Source organism: Hyla sarda, chromosome 8 (assembly GCF_029499605.1).
Source record: "Hyla sarda isolate aHylSar1 chromosome 8, aHylSar1.hap1, whole genome shotgun sequence".
Lineage (NCBI taxonomy): Eukaryota > Metazoa > Chordata > Amphibia > Anura > Hylidae > Hyla > Hyla sarda.
In genome coordinates, this window is record NC_079196.1 from 135,437,586 (window position 1) to 135,464,049 (window position 26,464).

General features: G+C 47.0%; 1 protein-coding gene across 5 annotated transcripts in view; it reads left to right on the forward strand.

Moving 5' to 3' along the window:
• Positions 1-26,464, forward strand: part of STAT1 (signal transducer and activator of transcription 1) — a 1,320,138-nt gene that overhangs the window by 94,831 nt on the left and 1,198,843 nt on the right. For 4 of the 5 annotated variants that reach the window (XM_056535944.1, XM_056535945.1, XM_056535942.1 and 1 more), the window contains one exon: positions 23,853-23,997. The exons of the other annotated variant lie outside the window; for it this stretch is intronic. In XM_056535944.1, coding sequence (XP_056391919.1) covers positions 23,853-23,997 — 145 coding nt within the window. The remainder of the gene's footprint in view (positions 1-23,852; positions 23,998-26,464) is intronic. 5 annotated transcript variants of the gene reach the window in all.

Sequence of the window (26,464 nt, forward strand, 5' to 3'; positions counted from 1 at the left end):
GGGAGGGGCATGATGTCATGACTTTAAGGATCGTGTTCAGTCCAGCTATATAGGGAAGTGCAGGTGGTGTTTTATTAACGGGGTACAACTATAATAAACAACACCAACAGCTTACAGGGAGGACAGCTACTCCTTCTTAGCCCATCCGGGAAGGAGGGAGTCCTCTGGTAGGGCGGGTAGTCCATCTGCATCGACCCTGCAAAATAAGAGGGTAGGAGAGGGAAAGCCGGAACTATCCTCACACCGAATCTATCTTGATCCGTTTAGGGGTCATCTTGTTGGCTTTCTTTTTGGCCTTTTGTGATTTCTGAGGTCCAGCCTCCTCCCACGGCTTGGGTGGTGTGATCGTTGGGAGATCGACCAGATCGTTGACAGCAGACCAGTCCGGTATGTCCAAGTTGTTCTGCCCCAGAGCCTCCAGAGCTTGGGTCAATTCCTACCGAGCTCTGATGATAAATCTTTTGCCTTCCACCATGAAGGAAATCCTGAAAGGGAAGAGCCATCTATAGGCGATGTTCCTGGAGCGCAGATGTGAAGTCAGCGGCCGAAGCATGTTCCTTTTGGACAAGGTGATCCTGGCCAGATCTTGTAATATGGTCAAGTGGGCATCCTCAAACATCAGGTCTGGGATAGATCTCGCCTTTCTAGGTATGTCATCTCTAACTGTGGAGTTCATGAGGCGGCATATGACATCTCTCGGAGGCTCTTGTGGCTTGGGTTTCGCCTGTAAGGACCTGTGGGCACGCTCCAACTGGATCTCCAGAGGGTACGTATCTCCCAGAATTCCTATAAAAATAAGCTTCAATGTGGAGTTGAGGGCCTCTGGTAAGACGGTCTCCGGCAGACCCTTAATTCTCAAATTGTTTCTCCTGCCTCTATTATCCTGGTCTTCCAACCAATCAATCACTTTGTTGAGGTGGGTCTGGCATGAAGACAGAACCGAGGTGGACGCCATCGTGTATGATATAACTTGCGACTGCGTAGCCTCTAGCTGTTCGACCCTGTGGCCGATCTGCCTGATGTCTGATTTTAGCTCCTGCGAGTCCTTGGAGACCGGTTCCAGTGGCGTTCTCAGTAATCTGTCCATAAAAGTGCGAGAAAGGGGGAGAGAGTTATCACGTACCAGGTCTTCATTTTCGCGGTCCCCCGCCACCTCTTTACGGGCCTTAGGTGTCTGAGGTTTGTAATGTGCGGCTGCCATATCAGAAGACTTTCCCACATCGCAGTGACCACGTTTCTTCATAACAATATCCAGGCCCCCTTTTTTGCGGTAAGGAGAATCGATTCTGGTTTTGGGGAGTCCGAACTTGACCATCCTGCAACGTCAGCCAAGCAGTGTAATATCACTCTGCATCAGGGAAGGGGGGAGAACGCTGGTAGGACTTCAGTATGCATCTCACAGTTCCTGTTTGACCATATGTTACTTCATAGCGTCATTGTTACATGCCAAGCGGATCTGTTAAGTTAATAGCTCAGTAACTTCGTGACTTCGCTAGCTATTGGCTGCCAGCACGCCAGGGGGGGAGGTGGTAGCAGGTCCTTTAGGCAAGAGATGCACCTGGAGTTATTGTATTATAATATAGGAGGATACATCAAGTTGTAGGTATATTCCAGACAATAGAGGTGCAGTTTGAAGAACGGATAAGGAATGCAGATCTTGAGATCCTGAAATGGAGGTTTAACAGATTAGAAATATTGGGTGAGAGTGGGGGTCTCTTGAGAACTGTGTGGACCCTCTTAACTTGGGGTCCTGGACAGAGGGAGTTTTGATGGGATCCTCACAGCAGGTAGGCTGTGCTGTTTAATGTGATGAGGATGATGGCGAGTCTCACTACAGGGTGCCGAGTGGTATTAGATGGCCTCTCCCTCCTCCTGTAAAGTCTGCCTCCTGCACTTCTCTCTCAGTAGCTGCCCTTCAGAGGCAGCAAACAGGGTCAGATCTGGGGATGACAACTAGGGACAGCATGCTGTGCCCCCAGAAAGCAGGACACAGAGGGACCTGGTAGCAATGCAGGGCTGTGTAGCAGCTCTGGAGCTAGTCAGGGAGGGTACCTGCAGCATGTCGGCAGTCCGTGTGTCCTCCACCGAACTCCCCGCTCCGTCTCCTCTGCTTTTTCGTGGCGGCAAGGGTGGCACAGTAGCAGCGCAGGCTTAAGCGATCCTTCGCAGCAGCGCTGCATATATCCGAGGGCTGTCGGCGCATGGAGTTTCAGGCAGGCCCTGAGCCAATAGCTGCGGGGAAGATGGCGCCTCTTTTCCGTGCCCCACCACGTGGGGCTCACGGTCCCACCTCACCGCAGGTCAGTACCGGGGTGCAGCGGGTCGGGAGTAGTCTCAAAGTACTCCAGGCTGTTTCAATAGCACGATAGTGTAGGTCCTGTCTCTTTAAATCAGCCACAATGGGCCCAAAAATGGGGATCCTGCAGGTCTATGTGCGGAGCTGTGGTAGAACACGTCCTCACGGTCTGCTGGCTAGCTCCGCCCCCCATAAGCACCTTCTTATGACGAATATATCTATCATTGGGCGTTAAAAAAATTTAAAATCTTGAAAAAAAATGTTATTTTGTCGGAGGGGGGAGGGTTGATAGTCCCCATTCATACTGCATTTCTGCAGTATGTTAGAGGTGTCCATTGGAGTAAAAAAAAGGGATGCCAATGTATACTGTAGTAGTCTCATTCCTAAAGGAATGGGGCTGCTACAATATATGTTGATATCACTTTTTTTGATATGATGCTGATGGATACCTCTAACATACTGCTTAATCTCAGTATGAATGGGGCCTTTGTAAAAACATATTTCATAAGGGTAGGGTTACATAGAGTGCATCTGCAGCGTATTTCAAACCAAAGATGCCCCACAGGCAGTCACAGTCCTGAGCTCACTCCTGCGGCTAGGTAGCTAAGTGTGTTCGCTCGTGACTGCCGGTAGGACATCTGCCGCTTTGAGTGGACACACAAAGCTAACTAGCCGCAGCAGGAAGCTCACTATTGTGAATGCTGACGGGGCACCTGCAGCATATAATATGCTGCAGATGTGCGCCGTGTGATCCTACACATTATGCATTTTATTATATTTGTGGTCAGGGCTAACACGTAACCGTAAAGACTTACCCGCTTATACTTGACCACTCCACTTCAGAAATTGCCCTGCAAGAAAAACTATTAAACAACTGTACATAGTAATATTAGTGGTTAAACTGTGGCCAAAAACCGCGATCGAGGGTTAGCCTTTAGAGGGCAAAAAACAAGACCGTACAGGTTAATATATATTTAACCCCTTAAGGACCAGGCACGTATAAGTACGTCCCTGCGCCCTGGGTCTTAAGGACCAGGCACGTACTCATACGTCCTGGCGAATTTCGCATCCCGCCGCACGCCGGGCAGGTTGTGAAACCGGAGGCAAACGCCGAGGGGGGTCCTGGGACCCCCACATGTCGGCGATCGACAGATCGTCCGCGAAATCGCGTGGGCGATCTGCAGTGATTCCGTTCTTTCGGGTCAGTGGTGACCTGATGACCCGGAACTAGATGATGATCGGCGGTGTACGATACACCACCAATCACCTGCCGTTGCTGGGGAGAGGTGACAATACTGTCATCTCCCCAGCAACGCTACTTTTGGCCGGCGATCGTCTGACCAATAGTAGCGCGGCAGAGGAGGGTTAACGGTCCCTTCCCGCTGCTGCACCCGCTCTCTGTGTTGAGTCAGCGGGTGCAGCAGTGAGGAGAAGACCGCGGATCCCCCCTCGAAGCTCTGGAGCCCCCTCACCAGCTTTAGAATAGGGACAGCAGATTGCAGGGACAGGTAGGAGTTAATAAAGTTAAAAAAGTTTAAAAAAAAAAAGAAAAAAAAAAAGTCCCCGGGTCCTATTAGGGGTTCAGAAAGCTGCTTGCGCCATCCGTTTTTTTTTTTTTTGGCCGCAGCTGTTTTTTTTTTTTTTAAATAAAAAAAAAATCCTCCCCTGACTCCCTAATAGGTCCCCAGGGTCCTATTAGGATCTGCTCCCTTACCCCGGGTGCTTTTTTTTTTTTTTTCCTATTACTGTTGTACACTTTTTACAAGCACCACACACTACATACTTCCCGACCCGTAGTTCGCCCGTAGTGCACTTCAGGTCAACTTATGGGGTACCTCCATACTCAGAAGAGATGGAGTTACAAATTTTGGGGGGTATTTTCTGCTATTAACCCTTGCAAAAATGTGAAATTTGGGGGGGAAACACACATTTTAGTGAAAAAAAAAATATTTTTTTTACATATGCAAAAGTCGTGAAACACCTGTGGGATATTAAGGCTCACAATTAATTCCTTGTTACGTTCCTCAAGGGGTCTAGTTTCCAAAATGGTATGCCATGTTTTTTTTTTTTTTTTGCTGTTCTGGCACCATAGGGGCTTCCTAAATGCAACATGCCCCCCAAAAACCATTTCAGAAAAACGTACTCTCCAAAATCCCCTTGTCGCTCCTTCGCTTCTGAGCCCTCTACTGCGCTCGCCGAACACTTTACATAGACATATGAGGTATGTGCTTACTCGAGAGAAATTGGGCTACACATACAAGTATACATTTTCTCCTTTTACCCCTTGTAAAAATAAAAAAATTGGGTCTACAAGAACATGCGAGTGTAAAAAATGAAGATTGTGAATTTTCTCCTTCACTTTGCTGCTATTCCTGTGAAACACCTAAAGGGTTAAAACGCTGACTGAATGTCATTTTGAATACTTTGGGGGGGTGCAGTTTTTATAATGGAATTCACACAACCAGATATCTGAACTTATCCACCATTTCATGATACATATTTGGTAAGTAAATAAAATTTGTGCCGTTCTCAAGGATATGGTGTTGTGTAGAAATTGTGTAATAGAATATGAGGTATGAATAAATTACATGTGCAAAAAAGAATTGAATAGATGAATGAATGAGAGGAATGGGAGGAATAAATGTGTGCGCAGAAAGTATGAATGAATATGATATGTTAATTTGCCTGTATAAGTGGTGTGAAACTATAAATCTCCAAGTATATGGATAAATACAATAGATATAGATCGCTAAAAATGTGTAAGACAGTAGATAAAAAGGATTGTATAAATTAGAGTATATAAAAAAAAATAGGAGGAATGAAATGAGTGCAAAAAAAGAATAAATGGATGTGGGGGTATATTGACTTGTATATGTAACTAGTCTAAAAATGATTATATAATATCATATATTATAATGATAATGGGGAGGTTGTCACAGGCGATAAAGAGAAAGCAGAGCTACTGAATAGGTTCTTTAGTTCTGTATATAGTAGGGAAGAAGGAGCTGACATTGGACAGGTTAGTGCTGGTAACATATCATGTAATGTACTGAACTGGCTTAATGTAGAGATGGTACAAGGTAAGTTAAGTAATTTAAAGAGCACCTATCATCAACTAAACTTTCCCTAATCCCCCTCCCCATCTGTCCCTGACTCTAACTATCTCTATCCCTGTATTTATTTTTGTTTAAAACCCCCTGTAAATACCTTTTTCATAGCATCGTCGGTAGCTCAGTGTTGAGCAGTATTCGAGGGCAGGAAGTGGGTGTGGCCCGGCAGGCGCGACATCATCAGAAGCCTGGCCGGGCTAGCTTCCGCCCTTCTTCCTGTATGCTGTGCTCCCTTTCGGGAGAGAGCATACAGGCCGAGTACAGGGGAGGGACGACAGCCTCCTCCTCTCTGTTGGTTATACAAGTGCCATACAGAGAGGACGCTCGTGAATTCTCGCGTCCGCTCCTCCCCCCAGCTCTCCGAAGATTTCCAAAACTAGAGCTGGGGGAGGGCAGAGCACGGTGAGAGATGAGGTACACGCCCCCTCCCTCATCTCCCTGAGCTCGGGAGGATGCAGATCTCCATGGGGAGAAGTACACGCCCCCTCCCTGAGCTCCCCGAGCTGAAGACGCAGATCTCCATGGACAGTCAGAGCAGGGGAGAGAGGAGCACGGCTAAAGCAGGTCTGGAAGCCAGAGCAGCGCTCCTCATCTCCCCTCAGCTCTGTCTGTGTTTACTGTACACAGGCTGGGGATTCATACACTGCAGGGACTGGGAATAAATCTCTGCTTGGGGATGATTACTATGTGAGGAGGAGGAGGGGGGTCCTTGTTATGTGTGTGTGTATGTATGCTGGGAGTTGTAGTCCCTGTTAGGTGTGTGTGTATGCTGGGAGTTGTAGTCCCTATTAGGTGTGTGTATGTATGCTGGGAGTTGTAGTCCCTGTTAGGTGTGTGTATGCTGGGAGTTGTAGTCCCTGTTAGGTGTGTGTATGTATGCAGGGAGTTGTAGTCCCTGTTAGGTGTGTGTGTGTGTATGATTGTATGCTGGGAGCTGTAGTCCGTTAGGTGTGTGTATGCTGGGAGTTGTAGTCCCTGTTAGGTGTGTGTGTGTATGCTGGGAGTTGTAGTCCCTGTTAGGTGTGTGTGTGTATGCTGGGAGTTGTAGTCCCTGTTAGGTGTGTGTATGCTGGGAGTTGTAGTCCCTGTTAGGTGTGTGTGTATGCTGGGAGTTGTAGTCCCTGTTAGGTGTGTGTGTATGCTGGAAGTTGTAGTCCCTGTTAGGTGTGTGTATGCTGGGAGTTGTAGTCCCTGTTAGGTGTGTATGCTGGGAGTTGTAGTCCCTGTTAGGTGTGTGTGTATGCTGGGAGTTGTAATCCCTGTTAGGTGTGTGTATGCTGGGAGTTGTAGTCCATGTTAGGTGTGTGTGTGTATGCTAGGAGTTGTAGTCCCTGTTAGGTGTGTGTATGCTGGGAGTTGTAGTCCCTGTTAGGTGTGTGTATGCTGGGAGTTGAAGTCCCTATTAGGTGTGTGTATGCTAGTGTTTCCCAACCAGGGAATGCTGGGAGTTGTAGATTTGCAACACCTGGCGGCACCCTGATTGGGAAATACTGCTGTATGCCCTGTAGAGATGTGGTGAATTACAACCCCCAGGAGACTACAGAGGCAGCATTCTGGTGTTATACCACAGACTGAAGACTCCTGAAAGACACATGCTGGGAGTTGTAGTCCCTTTTGTGTGTATGCCAGTGTATCCCAACCAGGGCTGAGTTATGTTAGTGTGCTGTGTAGAGCGCTATATATATATATATATATATATTAGTGTGCTGTGTATAACGCTGTATATATAGGTATATATATGTGTGCTGTGTATAACGCTGTATATATAGATATCTATATATATATATATATATATATATATATATTAGTGTGATGTGTATATCGCTGTATATATATATATATATATATATATATATATATATACATATATATATATATATGTTAGTGTGCTGTGTATAATGCTGTATATTTTATATATATATATAAATTAGTTTGCTATGTATAACGCAGCTTTCCTCGGGCTGCAAGGGGGAGGACAAACTGCACGGGCTGGTTTCTGCTTTTTTCATGGGGTGTTCATTAGCCCCATAAAGAGGACATAGAAATGAATGGGGTTTGTACAGGACATGAACATCACTGTATGAACCCTGTGTATTTATATGTCAGCGTTCATACAGGGACGTAGAAATGCACGGGGTTCATACAGGGAAGCAGAGATGCACGGGGTTCATACAGGTAAGCAGAGATGCACAGGGTTCATACAGGGAAGCAGAGATGTACAGGGTTCATACAGGGAAGCAGAGATGCACAGGGTTCATTCAGGGAAGCAGAGATGCACGGGGTTCATTCAGGGAAGCAGAGATGCACAGGGTTCATACAGGGAAGCAGAGATGTACGGGGTTCATACAGGGAAGCAGAGATGTACGGGGTTCATATAGGGAAGCAGAGATGCAGGGGGATCATACAGAGAAGCAGAGATGCACGGGGTTCATACAGGGAAGCAGAGATACACAGGGTTCATACAGGGAAGCAGAGATGCAGGCAGTTCATACAGGGAAGCAGAGATGCAGGGGGTTCATACAGGGAAGCAGAGATGCACGTGGTTTATACAGGGAAGCAGAGATGCACGGGGTTTATACAGGGAAGCAGAGATGCACAGGGTTCATACAGGGAAGCAGAGATGCAGGGGGTTCATACAGGGAAACAGAGATGCACGGGGTTCATACAGGGAAGCAGAGATGCACGGGGTTTATACAGGGAAGCAGAGATGCACAGGGTTCATACAGGGAAGCAGAGATGCAGGGGGTTCATACAGGGAAGCAGAGATGCACAGGGTTCATACAGGGAAGCAGAGATGCACAGGGTTCATACAGGGAAGCAGAGATGCACAGGGTTCATACAGGGAAGCAGAGATGCAGGGAGTTCATACAGGGAAGCAGAGATGCATGGGGTTCATACATTGAAGCAGAGATGCACGGGGTTCATTCAGGGAAGCAGAGATGCACGGGGTTCGTACAGGGAAGCAGAGATGTACGGGGTTCATACAGGGAAGCAGAGATGTACAGGGTCCATACAGGGAAGCAGAGATGCATGGGGCTCATACAGGGAAGCAGAGATGTACGGGGTTCATACAGGGAAGCAGAGATGTACGGGGTTCATACAGGGAAGCAGAGATGCACAGGGTTCATACAGGGAAGTAGAGATGCACGGGGTTCATACAGTGAAGCAGAGATGCACGGGGTTCATACAGGGAAGCAGAGATGCACGGGGTTCATACAGGGAAGCAGAGATACACGGGGTTCATACAGGGAAGCAGAGATGCACGGGGTTCATACAGAGAAGCAGAGATACCCGACAGGAAGCAGAGATGCACGGGTTCATACAAGGAAGCAGCGATACACAGGGTTCATACAGAGAAGCAGAGATGCACTGGGTTCATACAGGGAAGCAGAGATGCACGGGGTTCATACGGGGAAGCAGAGATGCACGGGGTTCATACAGGGAAGCAGAGATGCACGGAGTTCATACAGAGAAGCAGAGATGCACGGGGTTCATACGGGGAAGCAGAGATGCACGGGGTTCATACAGGGAGGCAGAGATGCACGGAGTTCATACAGGGAAGCAGAGATGCACGGGGTTCATACGGGGAAGCAGAGATGCACGGGGTTCATACGGGGAAGCAGAGATGCACGGGGTTCATACGGGGAAGCAGAGATGCACTGGGTTCATACAGGGAAGCAGAGATGCACGGGGTTCATACAGGGAAGCAGAGATGCACGGGGTTCATACAGGGAAGCAGAGATGTACAGGGTTCATACGGGGAAGCAGAGATGCATGGGGTTCATACATGAAGCAGAGATGCACAGGGTTCATACAGGAAAGCAGAGATGCACAGGGTTCATACGGGGAAGCAGAGATGGATGGGGTTCATACAGGGAAGCAGAGATGCACGGGGTTTATACAGGGAAGCAGAGATGTAGGGGGTTAATTCAGTGATATTCATGTCCTGTACAAACCACATGCATTTCTATGTCCTCTTTATGGGGCTAATGAACACCCCATGAAAAAGCAGAAGCCAGCCCGTGCAGTTTGTCCCCCCCCCCCTTGCAGCCCGAGGAAACCTGCATTATACACAGCACACTAATATATATATACAGCGTTATACACAGTACACTAATATATATACAGCGTTATACACAGCACACTAATATATATATACAGCGTTATACACAGAACACTAATATATATATATATATATATATATATATACAGCGTTATACACAGCACACTAATATAGATATATAGCGTTATACACAGCACACTAATATAACTCAGCACTGGTTGGGAAACACTGGCATACACACATAACAGGGACTACAACTCCCAGCATGTGTCATTCTGGAGTCTTCAGTCTGCGGTATAACACCAGCATGCTGCCTCTGTAGTCTCCTGGGAGTTTTAGTTCACCACACCTCTACAGGGCATACAGCAGTATTTCCCAACCAGGGTGCCCCAGGTGGGAAACACTAGCATACACACACCTAACAGGGACTACAACTCCCAGCATACATACACACACCTAACAGGGACTACAACTCCCAGCATACACACACGCATACACACATTCCCCTAACAGAGACTACAACTCCCAGCATACACACACCCCTAACAGGGACTACAACTCCCAGCATACACACACACACACACACACACACACACCTAACAGGGACTACAACTCCCAGCATACACACACCCCTAACAGGGACTACAACTCCCAGCATACACACACCTAACAGGGACTACAACTCCCAGCATACACACACACACCTAACAGGGACTACAACTCCCAGTATACACACACCCCTAACAGGGACTACAACTCCCAGCATACACACACCTAACAGGGACTACAACTCCCAGCATACACACACCCCTAACAGGGACTACAACTCACAGTGTACACACACACACCTAACAGGGACTACAACTGCCAGCATACACACACACCTAACAGGGACTACAACTCCCAGCATACATACACACACCTAACAGGGACCCCCCCTCCTCCTCCTCACATAGTAATCCTCCCCAAGCAGAGATTTATTCCCAGTCCCTGCAGTGTATGAATCTCCAGCCTGTGTACAGTAAACACAGACCAAGCTGAGGGGAGATGAGGAGCGCTGCTCTGGCTTCCAAACCTGCTCTAGCCGTGCTCCTCTCTCCCCTGCTCTGACTGTCCATGGAGATCTGCGTCTTCAGCTCGGGGAGCTCAGGGAGGGGGCGGGTACTTCTCCCTGTGGAGATCTGCATCCTCCCGAGCTCAGGGAGATGAGGGAGGGGGTGTGTACCTCCTCTCTCCCCTTGCTCTGCGAACGCAAAAATCCACCTCACACCGGCCCTGCTGCTGCTATCCTGCAGAGCTGTGCTCAACTGACTCTCGGCCATTTTTCACCTCACAGCGGCTCTCCTTGTCAGCGGGAGGAGCATGAAGACTCCGCTGGCCGGGCAGAGTCAGGAGCGCACCCTGCAGGGATGCGCGCACAGTGCTCGCTCCCGCCTGTCTGATTGACAAGCGGGGAGCTGCGCTGAGTATGAGATTTCGGACTGCCAGGCCGGCATGAGTCCGAAATCACTAAAAATGGGACTCCAAGGGAGACCTCTAGTGGACAAAAGTTTAGACACAAAAAACATATAAAAGTATAATTTTTTTTTAATAGAACCCAATTAGAAAATTGATCACTGGATATTAAACTATAAAATAATTATTTTTTTTTTTTGATGAGAGGTACTCTTTAAATGTAAGCAAATCTCCAGGGCCAGGTGGATTGCACCCAAGAGTTCTTAGAGAACTAAGTTCAGTAATATCTGTACCCCTGTTCATGATATTTAAAGTTTCACTGGTGTCTGGTATTGTGCCAAGGGACTGGCGCAAGGCGAATGTGGTGCCAATCTTCAAAAAGGGCTCTTGGTCTTCCCCAGGAAACTATAGACCGGTAAGTTTAACGTGCATTGTGGGTAAATTGTTTGAAGGACTTATAAGGGATTACATACAGGAATACATAGGGGATAATTGTATTATAAGTGATAACCAGCATGGGTTTACTAAGGATAGAAGTTGTCAAACCAATCTAATTTGCTTTTATGAAGAGGTGAGTAGAAGTCTTGACAGAGGAATGGCTGTGGATATAGTGTTTCTGGATTTTGCTAAAGCGTTTGATACTGTCCCTCATAGACGTCTGACAGGTAAGTTAAGGTCTTTGGGTTTGGAAATTTTTGTTTGTAACTGGATTGAATACTGGCTCATGGATCGTACCCAGAGAGCGGTGGTCAATGATTCGTACTCTGATTGGTTCACGGTTATTAGTGGTCTACCCCAAGGTTCAGTACTGGGCCCGCTGTTTAATTTATTTATCATTGATATAGAGGATGGCATTAACAGCTCTGTTTCTATCTTTGCAGATGACACCAAGCTTTGTAGCACGGTACAGTCTATAGAGGATGTGTATAGGTTACAAGATGACTTGGATAGACTAAGTGTCCTGGCATCCACTTGGCAAATGAGGTTCAATGTGGATAAATGTAAAGTTATGCATCTGGGTACTAAAAACCTGCATGCGTCGTATGTCTTAGGGGGGATTAAACTGGCAGAGTCACTGGTAGAGAAGGATCTGGGTGTACTTGTAGATCACAGACTACAGAATAGCATGCAATGTCAGGTTGCTGCTTCCAAGGCCTGCAGGATATTGTCATGTATAAAAAGAGGCATGGACTCGAGGGACAGGGACATAATACTGCCCCTTTACAAAGCATTGGTATGGCCTCACCTGGAATATGCTGTTCAGTTTTGGGCACCAGTCCATAAAAGGGACACTGTGGAGCTGGAAAGGGTGAGGAGACGCGCGACTAAACTAATATGGGGCATGGAACATCTTAGCTATGAGGAGCGATTAAAGGAGTTACAATTGTTTAGTCTTGAGAAGAGACGTTTAAGGGGGGAAATGATAAATGTATATAAGTATATTAATGGCCCATACAAAAAAATATGGAGAAAAACTGTTCCAGGTTAAACCCCCCAAAGGACGAGGGGGCACTCCCTCCGTCTGGAGAAGAAAAAGTTTAGTCTTAAGGGGCGACACGCCTTCTTTACCATGAGAACAGTGAACTTATGGAACAGTCTACCTCAGGAACTGGTCACAGCAGGAACAATTAATAGCTTCAAAACAGGATTAAATACATTCCTGGAACAAAATAACATTAATGCTTATGCAGAATTATAAAATCCCATCCCTTCCCCAATATCGCACCACACCCCTACCCTTCAATTCCCTGGTTGAACTTGATGGACGTATGTCTTTTTTCAACCGTACTAACTATGTAACTATGTAACTGTGTAAAAACAAGTAATATATGTAACACTCACGTTTCTGAAGACAGGAACTCCAGTGTATGTGGATCCGCTGGAGCTGTGTGGCAGATGACTCAGACCGTGCCAGGGAGCGGAGACTAAGGTGCCGCTGGTCTTCACTAGAGCCCACCGCAAAGCAGAATGGGCTTGCAGCTGCAGGCGACACCCAGGTCGATACCCCCGGCACGGCTCGACCACACAGGCGGCTGAGGACATGCGAAGCACAGAAGGGATGAGACAACTCGTAGTCAGGTAGCTGTAGGTCAGGGCAGGCGGCACAGTAGCGTAGTCGGGATGCAGCAGAAGTTCAGTAGGCAGGCGGCAGAGAAGCAAGGTCAAGGTCACAAGAGCAGGAGATCTGGTACACGGCAAGGCAATACAAAGGAACGCTTTCTCTAGGGCACAAGGCAACAAAGATCTGGCAGAGAACTGAGGAGGGTGGAGGAATTTATCAGCAAGACACAGGTGGTTACAATAATGAGCGTACTGGCCCTTTAAATCTTAAAGCTCCAGCGCGCGTGCGCCCTAAGGGACGGGGACACGCGTGCCGGAGCAGAGAGGTGGAAGCAGAGGCAGGGAAAACACCACCGGAGAGTGACGGACTGGGGCTCGCATGCGGGTGCATCCCGCAATGCAAGTCCCAGCCCCGTCGGCAGCAGAAGGTAGGTGGACCTAAGCATCTCCAAGTGGAGCTAAATGAAAAAAATGGAATAAGTGCCACCAATTTGTCACTATGCCCCTGAATTGAGCGCTCTGGAACAAAAAATGCGGGACATAGCGTCTTATGGGGGAGATTTACCAAAACCTGTGCAGAGGAAGAGTGGTGCAGTTGCCCATGGCAGCCAATCAGATTGCTTCTTTCATTCTTCACAGGTCTCTTTAACCTCCCTAGCGGTACGATTCCGTCTGGAAATTTGTACCAAAAGCGGTACAATTTTTTGCATTGAAATTCCACATCTCCCCCCATCACATTCCCCCTCCCTTGTCACATTTCCCCCCCCCATATCACATTCCCCCCTGTCACATTCCCCCCCACCTTGTTGCATTCTCCCCCCCCCCCTGTCACATTCATCCCCCCTGTCACATTCTCCCCCCTTGTTACACTCTCCCCCCCGTCACATTCATCCCCCCTGTCACATTCCCCCCTTGTTACATTCTCCCCCCCCCTTGTTACCTTCTCCCCCCTCCATGTTACATTCCACTCCCCCCCTGTCACATCCCCCCTTTGTCACATTCCTCCCCCCTGTCACATCCCCCCCCCCTTGTCACATTCTCCCCTCTGTCACATTCCCCCCTATGTCACATTCCCCCCCTATGTCACATTCCCCCCCCCCCTTGTCACATTCCCCCCCCCCCCCCCCCCTTGTTACATTCTCCCCTGTGTCACATTCCCCCCTTGTCACCTTGTCACCTTGTTCTGCAGCAGAATACACTAGGTTTGCCGGGCAGATTTCAAACCTAGTGTATTTGCTGCAGAACAAGCCCTTTCCCCTTCAGCCAATCACAGGCTTTACACCACTGCGGCCTGTGATTGGCTGAAAAGGGAAAGGTCCTGTAAGATGAATAGAGCAGTGAACAGAGCGCACGGAGGGGACCGACATCTGCAGGGACCGGGATTAGGTGAGCAAAAGGTTTTTTTATTTTCTTCCTTCTTACTTTTACACTTAGTTCAGGGTTTTCTACCAGGGGGCCTCCAGCTGTTGTGAAACTACTGCTCCCAGCATGCCCGGACAGCCTTTGGCTGTCCGGGCATGCTGAGAGTTGTAGTTTTGCAACATCTGGAGGCCCCCTGGTTGAGAAACACTGACTTTTAGTATATGTCTTTACCTGCTCTGGCCGGCCCCCGCAACGGGAGCCGACCCGAGCAGATAATCACATATTTTCCCGGGGGCTGCATCACTACATCGCAAAAAGCAAAAATCGCGATTTGATTGCTTTTGCGATATACTGTGCAGCCCGCACAGCAACTTTGCAATTCTACCCCGAGCGTGACTCGGGGTTACCGCTTCTAGCAGCGAAAATTAACCCCGAGTCACGCTCAGGAATACCGCTAGGCTGGTTAAACAAAACCACTCTTCCTCTGCACGGTTTTTGATAAATCTCCCCCTATGTCTCTATGACTCTATGTCCCGCATTTTTTGTTCCAGAGCGCTCAATTCACGGGCATAGTGACAAATTGGTGGGCACTTATTCTAGTTGCTCCAGCGCTTTCTTGGGACCGCTAAACGGAATTTTCCACAGGCTCTGCTTTATATGCTCCCACTATTTTTCTATCACTTACTGAATCCATTGTAGTAGTATCAAAGTAACAACTGGTTTATACATTGTTTGTTTTAATATTGCAAGAGAAACCCTTTTTAACTGTTTAGCTTGGAGTGGATTGCCGGCATCCACTCTGAGATTTCGTACTTTGTAATTAATAAATGTGCTAACCTTCATATATTGTCTCACATATTTTCGACGACTTTCATCTATTAAATAATTTTTTTTTATTCATTTAGCTCCACTTGGAGATATAGTATATATATTACTTGTTTTTAGGCTAGTTACATATAAAAGTAAATATACCCCCACATACATTTATTCTTTTTTCGCACTCATTTCATTCCGCCTATTTTTTTTTTATATACTTTCATTTATACAATCCTTTTTATCTACTGTCTTACACATTTTTGCCGATCTATATCTATTGCATTTATCCATATACTTGGAGATTTATAGTTTCACACCACTTATACAGGTAAATTGACATATTATCATATTCATTCATACTTTCTGCGCACCCATTCATTCCTCCCATTCCTCTCATCCATTCATTCATCTATTCAATTCTTTTTTGCGAATGTAATTCATTCATGCCTCATATTCTATTACACAATTTCTATACAACACCATATCCTTGAGAACGGCTCAAATTTTATTTATTTATTCCTGTCAATTACTTGGTTCTTGACATCACTAAGAGCAACCATTTGGGGTTTGCACTGTGCCAGTTTCTCGGACATCACAGGCAGATTGAGCACACTCATTACACTATTTGTTACGTGTTTGGTAAGTAGGTAGAATAACCGCCCGACTTCCACCTGCCTAGCTTCTGGATGCCATATATGTAAACCATATGCCTAGAGACTGCGGATGCAGCTCTGATATCGAATGAATGCTCGGAAAATTCCTGAGGATTACCCCCAAAAGTGCTGATCAGAGTGCGTATGTGAGATACAAACTGAGCTGTGTTTAGAGCCGCTGGCTCAAAGGCAGTAGAGGGTAATCATCAGCCTTGTCACTTAATGACCACCACAACTCAGCAACACTTCCTCCGTGCATCGAGTATTCTGTGGGAAAAATTACTTAACCAAAGCCCCCAACCTAAAAGTTTCAAGATTCTGACGCTGGGCTCAAGAAACTATCCCACCACCTTGACTAAGGTTTGACTAGAGGCCTGGACTTGGTGCTGGTGCATGAAAATTGCCTGGCCTAAGGAAGCTATAAAAGGCTAGATACTTAGCAGCCTAGATTAGAAACACGGCCAAACGGATGGATGTCCAGAATATCTGACATGATTCTGAACATGTCCCTTGTTATAGGTTGCCGGGACAGACACTTGGGAATGCTGTGCACCTGAATTCCCTTAAGAGCTGACTTGATATCGTGAATAGACAGGATTACCTGTCTGTTTGAAGAGGATAGTGAAATAAAATGTTGTAAGCTGGATGAATATATTTTGACTGTATTGCGAGACAGCTGTAGTGCTGAGTGGCAAAACCCAATAAACGATAAGACCTCAGATCAGACTTGCCCATCCGGAGGATCAGCGCAGCAATGAGTGCGCGCGCTGCCTCCGGACAGGGTAACGGGGGCGTGCGGGGCTGCGCACAAGGCCAGTGGAGCTGGCCAATGCGCGCAGCCCCAGCTATCAGCGTGCTCGCTCTCGCCTGTTTGATTGACAGGCGGGAGCAAGCACCGCAGTGCCTGAATTTCGACTAATTGCCAGGCTTAAATGAGTCGAAATTCAGTAGTGACGTCACTGCCGAATGCATTCGGCCACTAGGAGGGCGACCCCTAGTGGCCGAATTTAAAAGTGATTTTAAACATGTTTAAAATCACTTTTTTAATTAAAGTATATTAGAGATATGTTGTAGTACTTAAGTACTACAACTTATCAATTTTTTTACTTCATGACAGTGCCCATTTAACTTTTATGGAGGCAGGCTGCTGCTGTATGTCCAATGCTTTCTCACGCTCACTCTGGCCGATAACTCCGCCCCCTTCACATACATGCTTAGGAAGAGGGAATAATCATTTATAATGTGGGCGGAAGAAAGCATTGAACTAACCATAGCAGCCCCCCTTCAAGAAGAAGTGACTCTAGTAGCAACAAGATATATATTTTCTGAATGGCTGCCAGTGTCACATATGGGCAGGGAATAGGTGCCCTTCCTGGACCCACCCAGAGCTCCTGTGTCCCCTAAACGGCAATTTCAAAACTAGAAAACGGTCCCTACGCTAAGTGCAGGGACGTCTAAGGTCTAAACAATACACAATACAGTAGTGGTCAGGGGAGACAGTCAGGAAACATTGGGTTAACATGCACAGGATACTAAACTCAGTGGGAGACGAACAAATAAATAAGGATAGTCAGCAAGCCGGATCAAATAGCCACTGCAGAGGACACTGCAGACTTTAATAGCCAGAGCTAGCAGGATGTGAACATAAAAGCGACACCTCATTGGCCAGAGAAACACAAGACAGATAGCCCAGGGCTTCTCCACAGAAACCAGGGCTGTGGAGTCGGTAGATAAATGTTCCGACTCCAGAGTTTTCTGTACTTCCAACTCTGACTCCGACTCCCCGACTCAGACTCCTCTGTATTAATATGCAAATGTATTTTATACATTCCTTGAAGGAAAGAAAGGCAATATACATGTCATTACCACGGGACTACTGGCTGGGAAGCCAACAGTCTTGTTAGGATTCGGCTAGCTGGATGTGGATCCTCTGTGTCAGCGAGGGATTGACGTGAACCGTGTCGGTGGACCGGTTCTAGGGTTGCTACTGGTTTTCACCAGAGCCCGCCGCAAAGCGGGATGGTCTTGCTGCGGCGGTAGCAACCAGGTCGTATCCACCGGCAACGACTCAACCTTGCTGACTGCTGAGAAGGCGTGGGACAGAAGGACTAGGCAGAGGCAAGGTCAGACGTAGCAGAAGGTTGGGACAGGCGGCAAGGTTCGTAGTCAAAGAGGATAGCAGGAGATCTGGAACACAGGCTTTGGACAACACTAAACGCTTTCACTGGCACAAGGCAACAAGATCCAGCAAGGAAGTGCAGGGGAAGTGAGGTAATATGGACAGGGAGCAGGTGGAAGCTAATTAGGCTGATTGGGCCAGGCACCAATCATTGGTGCACTGGCCCTTTAAATCTTAGAGAGCTGGCGCGCGCGCGCCCTAAGGAGCGGAGCCGCGCGCGCCAGGACGTGACAGCCGGGGACCGGGACAGGTGAGTGACCCCGCCGGCAATGTCAGTGCAGCGCTCCCGGTCAGCGGGTCTGACCGGGGCGCTGCAGAGAGAGGAATGACGCCAGCTCTCCGGGGAGGAGCAGGGACCCGGAGCACTCGGCATAACAGTACCCCCCCCTTAGGTCTCCCCCTCTTTTTGTCGGGATGTTTCTTCATCCGGGAGGAGGCCTGTGTGAGGGATTTTTGAGTCTCTTTCCAGATGGTGGAGAAGTCCCGGGAAACCTCATCAACAGCGGGCAAACCAGAAGGCGTGGGAGTGGGGAGGGGGATAAGAGGGTGAAGCTTGGCACGGGGCAGAGTGTTACCAGGACGGGGTCTATGAGGAGGGGACACAGCATAGTCCTGATAGGCCTTGGGGAGACCAGGTAAAGGAGGAGACACTGAGGTTTGACTGACGAGACTGGGAGCAGACGTGAGGCATTTTTTTACGGCAAGAAGCACCCCAGCTCTTGATCTCCCCGGTGGTCCAATCAAGGGTAGGAGAGTGGCGTTGGAGCCATGGCAGACCAAGGAGGACTTCAGAGGTGCAGTTGGGCAAAACAAAAAGTTCAATTTTTTCGTGATGCCGTCCAATGCTCATGAGCAGGGATTCTGTGCGATAACGCACGGTGCAGTCCAATTTAACTCCGTTGACTGAAGAAATGTACAGCGGCTTGACGAGACGGGTCACCGGGATGCAGAACTTATTCACCAAAGAGGCCAGAATAAAATTTCCAGAAGAACCAGAGTCCAAGAAGGCCGCGGCTGAGGAGGAGTTGGCAGAAGGAGAAATCCGCACGGGCACAGTGAGATGTGGAGAAGCAGACTTCGTACCAAGAGACGCCACACCCACGTGAGCTGGGTGCGTGCGTGCGTTTCCCAGACGTGGAGGGCGAATAGGGCAATCCACCAAGAAGTGTTCAGTACTCGCGCGCGGTACAGACATAAATTTTTATCCCTACGGCGAGTCCCTCTCTTCATGGGTCAGGCGAGACCGATCCACTTGCATAGCCTCCTCGGCGGGAGGCACAGGGGTAGATTGCAAAGGATACTGTGAGAGAGGTGCCCAGAGATCAAGGTCTTTTTCCTGGCGGAGCTCCTGGTGTCTTTCAGAAAAACGCATGTCAATGCGGGTGGCCAAATTGATAAGTTCTTGCAGGTTGGCAGGAATCTCTCGTGCGGCCAGCACATCCTTAATGTTACTGGATAGGCCTTTTTTAAAGGTCGCGCAGAGAGCCTCGTTATTCCAAGATAATTTGGAAGCGAGAGTTCGAAATTGGATGGCGTACTCGCCTACTGAAGAATTACCCTGGACCAGGTTCAGCAGGGCAGTCTCGGCAGAAGAAGCTCGGGCTGGTTCCTCGAAGACATTACGGACTTCAGCGAAGAAGGACTGGACTGTGGCTGTGGCAGGATCATTGCGGTCCCAGAGCGGTGTGGCCCAAGACAAGGCCTTTCCAAACAGAAGACTCACTACGAACGCCACCTTAGACCGTTCTGTAGGAAATTGGTCTGACAACATCTCCATATGTAGGGAACATTGAGACAAGAAGCCACGGCAGAGTCTAGAGTCCCCATCAAATTTGTCCGGCAGGGACAAGCGGAGGCTAGGAGCAGAAGGTCGGGACAGGCGGCAAGGTTCGTAGTCAAAGAGGATAGCAGGAGATCTAGAACACAGGCTTTGGACAACACTAAACGCTTTCACTGGCACAAGGCAACAAGATCCGGCAAAGAAGTGCAGGGGAAGTGAGGTAATATGGACAGGGAGCAGGTGGAAGCTAATTAGGCTCATTGGGCCAGGCACCAATCATTGGTTCACTGGCCCTTTAAATCTTTAGAGAGCTGGCACGGGCGCGCCCTAAGGAGCGGAGCCGCGCGCCAGGACCTGACAGCCGGGGACCGGGACAGGTGAGTGACTTGGGATGCGATTCGCGAGCGGGCGCGTCCCGCTATGCGAATCGCATCTCCGCTGGCAATGTCAGTGCAGCGCTCCCGGTCAGCGGGTCTGACCGGGGCGCTGCAGAGAGTGGAACGCCGCGAGCGCTCCGGGGAGGAGCAGGGACCCGGAGCGCTCGGCGTAACAAGTCTACTGTATTGAACAGTTTGTGTGCTGATCTGCTGCTGTAGATAGGGCAGAGGGAGGATCCATTATAAAACCTGATTTCCCTAGTAGAATCCCATAGTCATGTTTAAAGTTTAAAGGGGTACTCCGCCCCTAGACATCTTATCCCCTATCCAAAGGATAGGGGATAAAATGTCTGATCGCTGGTGTCCCGCTGCTGGGGACCCCCAGGATCGCTGCTGCAGCACTGCGCTTTCATTACTACACATATTGAGTTCGCTCTGTGCATAATGACGGGCGATACAGGGGACGGAGAAGCGTGACGTCATGGCCCCGCCCCTCGTGACATCATGATCCGCCCCCTTAATGCAAGTCTATGACAGGGGGTGTGACGACCACCACGCCCCCTCCCATAGACTTGTATTGAGGGGGCTGGCCGTGACATAACGAGGGGCGGAGCCATGACGTAATGATGCTCCGGCCCCTGTATCACCCGTCATTACGCACAGAGCGAACTCGCAGTGGCAATCCCGGGGGTCCCCAGCAGCGGGATCCCGGCGATCTGACATCTTATCCCCTATCCTTTGGATAGGGGATAAGATGTCTAGGGGCGGAGCACCCCTTTAAGCTAACAATCAAGTTTACAAGTTTTTATAGCCTTTACAGCTTCAGTCTTGAACTTTTAACCCTCCATTCCCTTCACTTATACAAGTGTCTCTAGTCCTGCAAAAAACATATTTACTTAATCCCTTATCAGTCAGAGGCTAGGTTACCCATGGGTTCCCTGTGACAGCAGAACACAACACTATGGAAAGTATAAGTATTGCCACTCTTAATTGTGCGTTGCGTGCCATATAGTGAAGCACATGAAAAGCATGCTTCTTCACGGTCACTTAATGTGTTCGTTTTGCGGTTACGTGAGGCATGCATTGGACTTTATTCTTAACCCGATAACGTCCAGGTTGGTGGGCGTTCCGGCACCTGGACGTCTATACTCGTCCATTATTCTCGTGGGTGCTGCCCAGTGCAACCACAAGATCGCGGCAGGGACTCGGCTGTAACACTCAGCCGGGACCCTGCTGCACTGCCGGGACCGAAGTAAACTGCCGCACTGCCGAGAGTGAAGTTCACTTCACTCCCGACAGTTTAACCCTTACAGCCGCGGTCAGAAGTGACCGCGCGCTGTAAGGAGTTCTGACAGTGGGAGGGGGCTCCCTCTGTCTCTCCTGCAGCAACCCTGAACATCGCGGGGTGCTGCTGCATACCTGGGCAGCTGGGGGTCCTACAAAGACCCCCAGGTCTGCCCTGGGTATTGCCTGTCAGGGCGTGCCAGAGGCACGTCCTAATATGCTGCCTGCTAGTGAAAACTGGCAGGCAGCATATAACTGCAATGCTTTGGAATACTAAGTATTCCAAAGCATTAAAAAGTGTAAAAATAAATAAAAATGTAATAAGTGTAAAAAAAAATATTCAAAATACATTTATTAAGTGAATCTAATAAAAAATAAATGCATAATGTGTAGGATCGCATTGGCGGACATCCACAGCATGTATGCAGCAGTCACAGTAATGAGCTCCCTGCTGCGGCTGGGTAGCTTTGTGTGTCCACTCATAGCGGCGGATTTCCCGCCGGCAGTCATGAGCGGACACACTGAGCTACGCAGCCGCAGCAGTGATGGATATATTCGCCATGAGCGGGTGCTTATTCCCACAACATGGCGGATATATCCATCAGGAGCCTTAACTATCACAGACAGACGCGTTATACTGCTAGCTGACCAAGGACCAATCAGAGAGGTCCCTGGTCCAGCCAGTAACTTGTAGGGTTGCGGTATATAAATGGGGTCACTTGTGGGGGTGGGGGTACTGTTCTGCCCTGAAAGCGAAATGGCGCTCCTCTCCTTCTGAGTCCTACCACGCGGCCAAGGAACCATATATGGCCTAAGCGGGGGTATTTACGAACATGGGACAAGCAGCTAAATAAAATATAAGGTGCATTTCTTTCAATATCAGAAGTGATGTACAAAAAAATATGCCCCCCAAATGATGCATTTGTGAACACTGACTTTTTAACACTGACTTTGTAATAATACCTGCCAAAAAACTATGGTGTTAAAATACTCACTGTACCCCCTAGCGAATACGTTGAGGGGTCTAGTTTTTAAAATGGGATCATTTGGGGGGGTGTTCCTATGTTCTACTACCTTTTAATTTCTGCAAACCTTGCATAGCACATAAAAAAAGATGTACTTTTCAAATTTTCAAAATTTCAAGTTAAATTGTTAGGCTTCTAACTAATTTAAAATTTTTATTAAAAACAAAAAATGACGTCAAAATAAAGTAGACATCTGAAAGTATAAGTTTCATAAACTATTTGGTCAGTAAGTATAAATATATGCAACCTATTAGTGTTAAAATAGCAAAAAATCATAATTTTTTGTAAAAATGTCATGATTTTTTGCATTGTAAAAAAAAAACTACAAATGATATCGGCTTACTTTTACTATGTACATGAAGAACAACTTGTGACAAAAAAAACAATGTCAGAATTATCCTGATTGGCAAAACGTTACCAGAGTTATTCTCTAATAAAGACAGACATCCCCGATTTGAAAAAACAGGCCTGGTCTTTCAGGGGCGTACAGGTTTATTTGTATTGGTCCTTAAGGGGTTAAAGTAGAGAAGTCATTAATTATAACTTTTTGTGAATTGGGACATTTAAAATTGCTTTTTTTTTATTTTTTTTTATTCCAATCTAAATTTAGTAGGAGTCGGAGTCGGTGCATTGTTTGCCGACCTCAACTCCTACTCCAGGTACCCAAAATTTCATCCAACTCCTCGACTCCGACTCCACAGCCCTGACAGAAACCACAAGCTTTGCTTATAAACAGGGGAAATATTAAAGGGGTATTCCAGGCAAACACTTTTTTTATATATATCAACTGGCTCCGGAAACTTAAACAGATTTGTAAATTACTTCTATTAAAAAATCTTAATCCTTCCAATAGTTATAAGCGTCTGAAGTTTTCTGTCTAACTGCTCAATGATGATGTCACGTCACAGGAGCTGTGCATGATGGGAGAATATCCCTTGCATGATTGGAGAATATCCCCATAGGAGCTGGACAGCTCCCGGGACGTGAGTCATCAGAAAGCAGTTAGACAGAAAACAGCAACTCAACTTCAGAAGCTAATAACTATTGGAAGGATTCAGATTTTTTAATAGAAGTAATTTACAAATCTGTTTAACTTTCCGGAGCCAGTTGATATATAAAAAAAAGTTTTTGCCTGGAATGGGGTATTTAACCCTTCAGGCAAGAACAGGTTGAGTCATTAAAGTAAGAGTCGTTAGAAATAGGTTCATCAGCACTATATACTTGTATGTTTAGGTTAGCGCGGGTGACTCTATTATAATTGGGTACCCGATCTCACCTGCCATAATTGCTATATATAATGCATCCAAATTTGTTCTTGGACATTTGTAGTTTGTGCAGCTTACTACATACTGGAGGTTGTAGGTTTGTAATTATTTATGTTTTTCTTTTAGGGAACATGCCTCATCTAACGTTTCTTTAGCCACAATTCTGTTTCATGGACTTCTGTCCCAGTTGGATGATCAGTATAGCAGATTCTCCTTGGAAAGCAACTTCTTATTGCAACATAACATTCGGAAAAGCAAGCGCAACCTACAGGTGCTGTATAGATATATTTTTACACATAATTTTGTAACTGAACAATCTGTAGGTAGTTACAGTGGGGAAAAAAAGTACTTAGTAAGCTACCAATTGTGTAAGTTCTCCCACTTTAAAAGATGAGAGGCCTGTAATTTTCATCATAGGTACACTTCAACTATGAGAGACAGAATGGGGGGAAAGAATACAGGAAATCACATTGTAATATTTCTAATGAATTAATTGGTAAATTCCTTGGTAAAATAAGTATTTGGTCACCTACAAACAAGCAAGATTTCTGGCCCTTACAGACCTGTAGCAACTTCTTTAAGAGTCTCCTCTGTCCTCCACTCATTACCTCTAGTAATGGCACCTGTTTGAGCTTGTTATCAGTATAAGACACCTGTCCACAGCCTCAAACAGTCACACTCCAAACTCCACTATGGCCAAGAGCAAAGAGCTGTCGAAGGACAGCAGGACACCAGAAACAAAATTGTAGACCTGCACCAGGCTGGGAAGACTGAATCTGAAATTGGCAAGCAGCTTGGTGTGAAGAAATGTACTGTAGGAGCAATTATTAGAAAATGGAAGATATGCAAGACCACTGATAATCTCCCTCGATCTGGGGCTCCACGCAAGATCTCACCCCGTGGTGTCAAAATGATCACAAGAAAGGTGAGCAAAAATCCCAGAACCACACTGGGGACCTAGTGAATGATCTGCAGAGTGCTGGGACCAAAGTAACAAAGGCTACCATCAGTAACACACTACGCCGCCAGGGACTCAAATCATGCAGTGCCAGACGTGTCCCCCTGTTTAAGCCAGTACATGTCTGGGCTCATCTGAAGTTTACTAGAGAGCATTTAAATGATCCAGAAGAGGATTGGGAGAATGTCATATGGTCAGATGAAACCAAAGTAGAACCTTTTGGTAAAAACACAACACGTCGTGTTTGGAGGAGAAAGAATGCTGAGTTGCATCCAAAGAACACGATACCTACTGTGAAGCATGGCAGTGGAAACATCATGCTTTCAGGCTGTTTTTCAGCAAAAGGACCAGGACGACTGATCCATGTAAAGGAAAGAATGAATGCATCGTGAGATTTTGAGTGAAAACCTCCTTCCATCAGCAAGGGCATTGAAGATGAAACGTGGCTAGGTCCTTCAGCATGACAATGATCCCAAACACACCGCCTGGGCAACGAAGGAGTGGCTTTGTAGGGAGCATTTCAAGGTCCTGGAGTGGCCTAGCCAGTCTCCAGATTTCAACACCATAGAAAACCTTTGGAGGAAGTTGAAAGTCTGTGTTGCCCAGCGACAGCCCAAAAAAAAAAATCACTGCTCTAGAGGAGATCTGCACGGAGGAAAGGGCCAAAATACCATCAACAGTGTGTGAAAACCTTGTGAAGACTTACAGAAAATGTTTGACCTCTGTCATTGCCAACAAAGGGTATATAACAAAGTATTCAGATGAACTTTTTTTTATTGACCAAATACTTATTTTCCACCATATTTGCAAATAAATTCTTTAAAAATCAGACAATGTGATTTTGTGGATTTTTTTTTCTCATTATGTCTCTCATAGTTGAGGTATACCTATGATGAAAATTACATGCCTCTTTTTAAGTGTGAAAACTTGCACAATTGGTGGCTGACTAAATACTTTTTTGCCCCACTGTAAATGTAGTTATTAACTCACATCTACAATATGTCTTCTTTATGTTTGCATCACTTGTTATACATTCTTTTACTTTTTAGAGCATTAGAAGGCTTATAATATTAGGAGCATTTTTCACATTTTCAAAGTAATTTAAAAATCTATATTTTTTTAACTATTTAAGGACAATGGATGTATATTAACGTCCATTGCCTGCTCCCGTTATATGAAGCGTGCTCAGGAGCTGAGCGCGCTTCATACCCGGTCAGCAACCGGGACACAGGGTTAATACCAGACATCGCCAATTGGGCTGATGTCCGGTATTAACTCTTTAGATGCTGCAATCAAAGTTGATTGTAGCGTCTAAAGCGGGAGAAAGCACATCCCGGCTAGCTCAGTGGGCTCTGCAGTGAAATCGCAGTGTCCCGAACAGCTGAGAGAACGGCTCCAGTGGGAGGGTCCTTACCTGCTTCCTCACCTTCCTATCTGTGCTTTGATGCTCCAGTCAGGCATGCCAGGCTGAAGCAATCAAGCACAGAAAACACTGATCAATGCAATGCTATGGCATAGCATTGTTCAGTGTGTGCCATCTAAGGATTGCTTGTAATAGTCCCCTATGGGGACTAAAAATAAAAGTGTAAAAAGAGTTAATAAATGTGATCTAACCCCTTCCCTAATAAAAGTTAGAATCACCCCCCCCCCCCTTCCCATTTAAAATAAAAATATGTGAACAAAAGTAAACGTGGTACAGTCGCGTGCGTAAATGTCCGAACTATTGAAACATAACGTTAATTAAACTGCACGGTCAAGGGCCTGATGAGAGCAGGGTGCT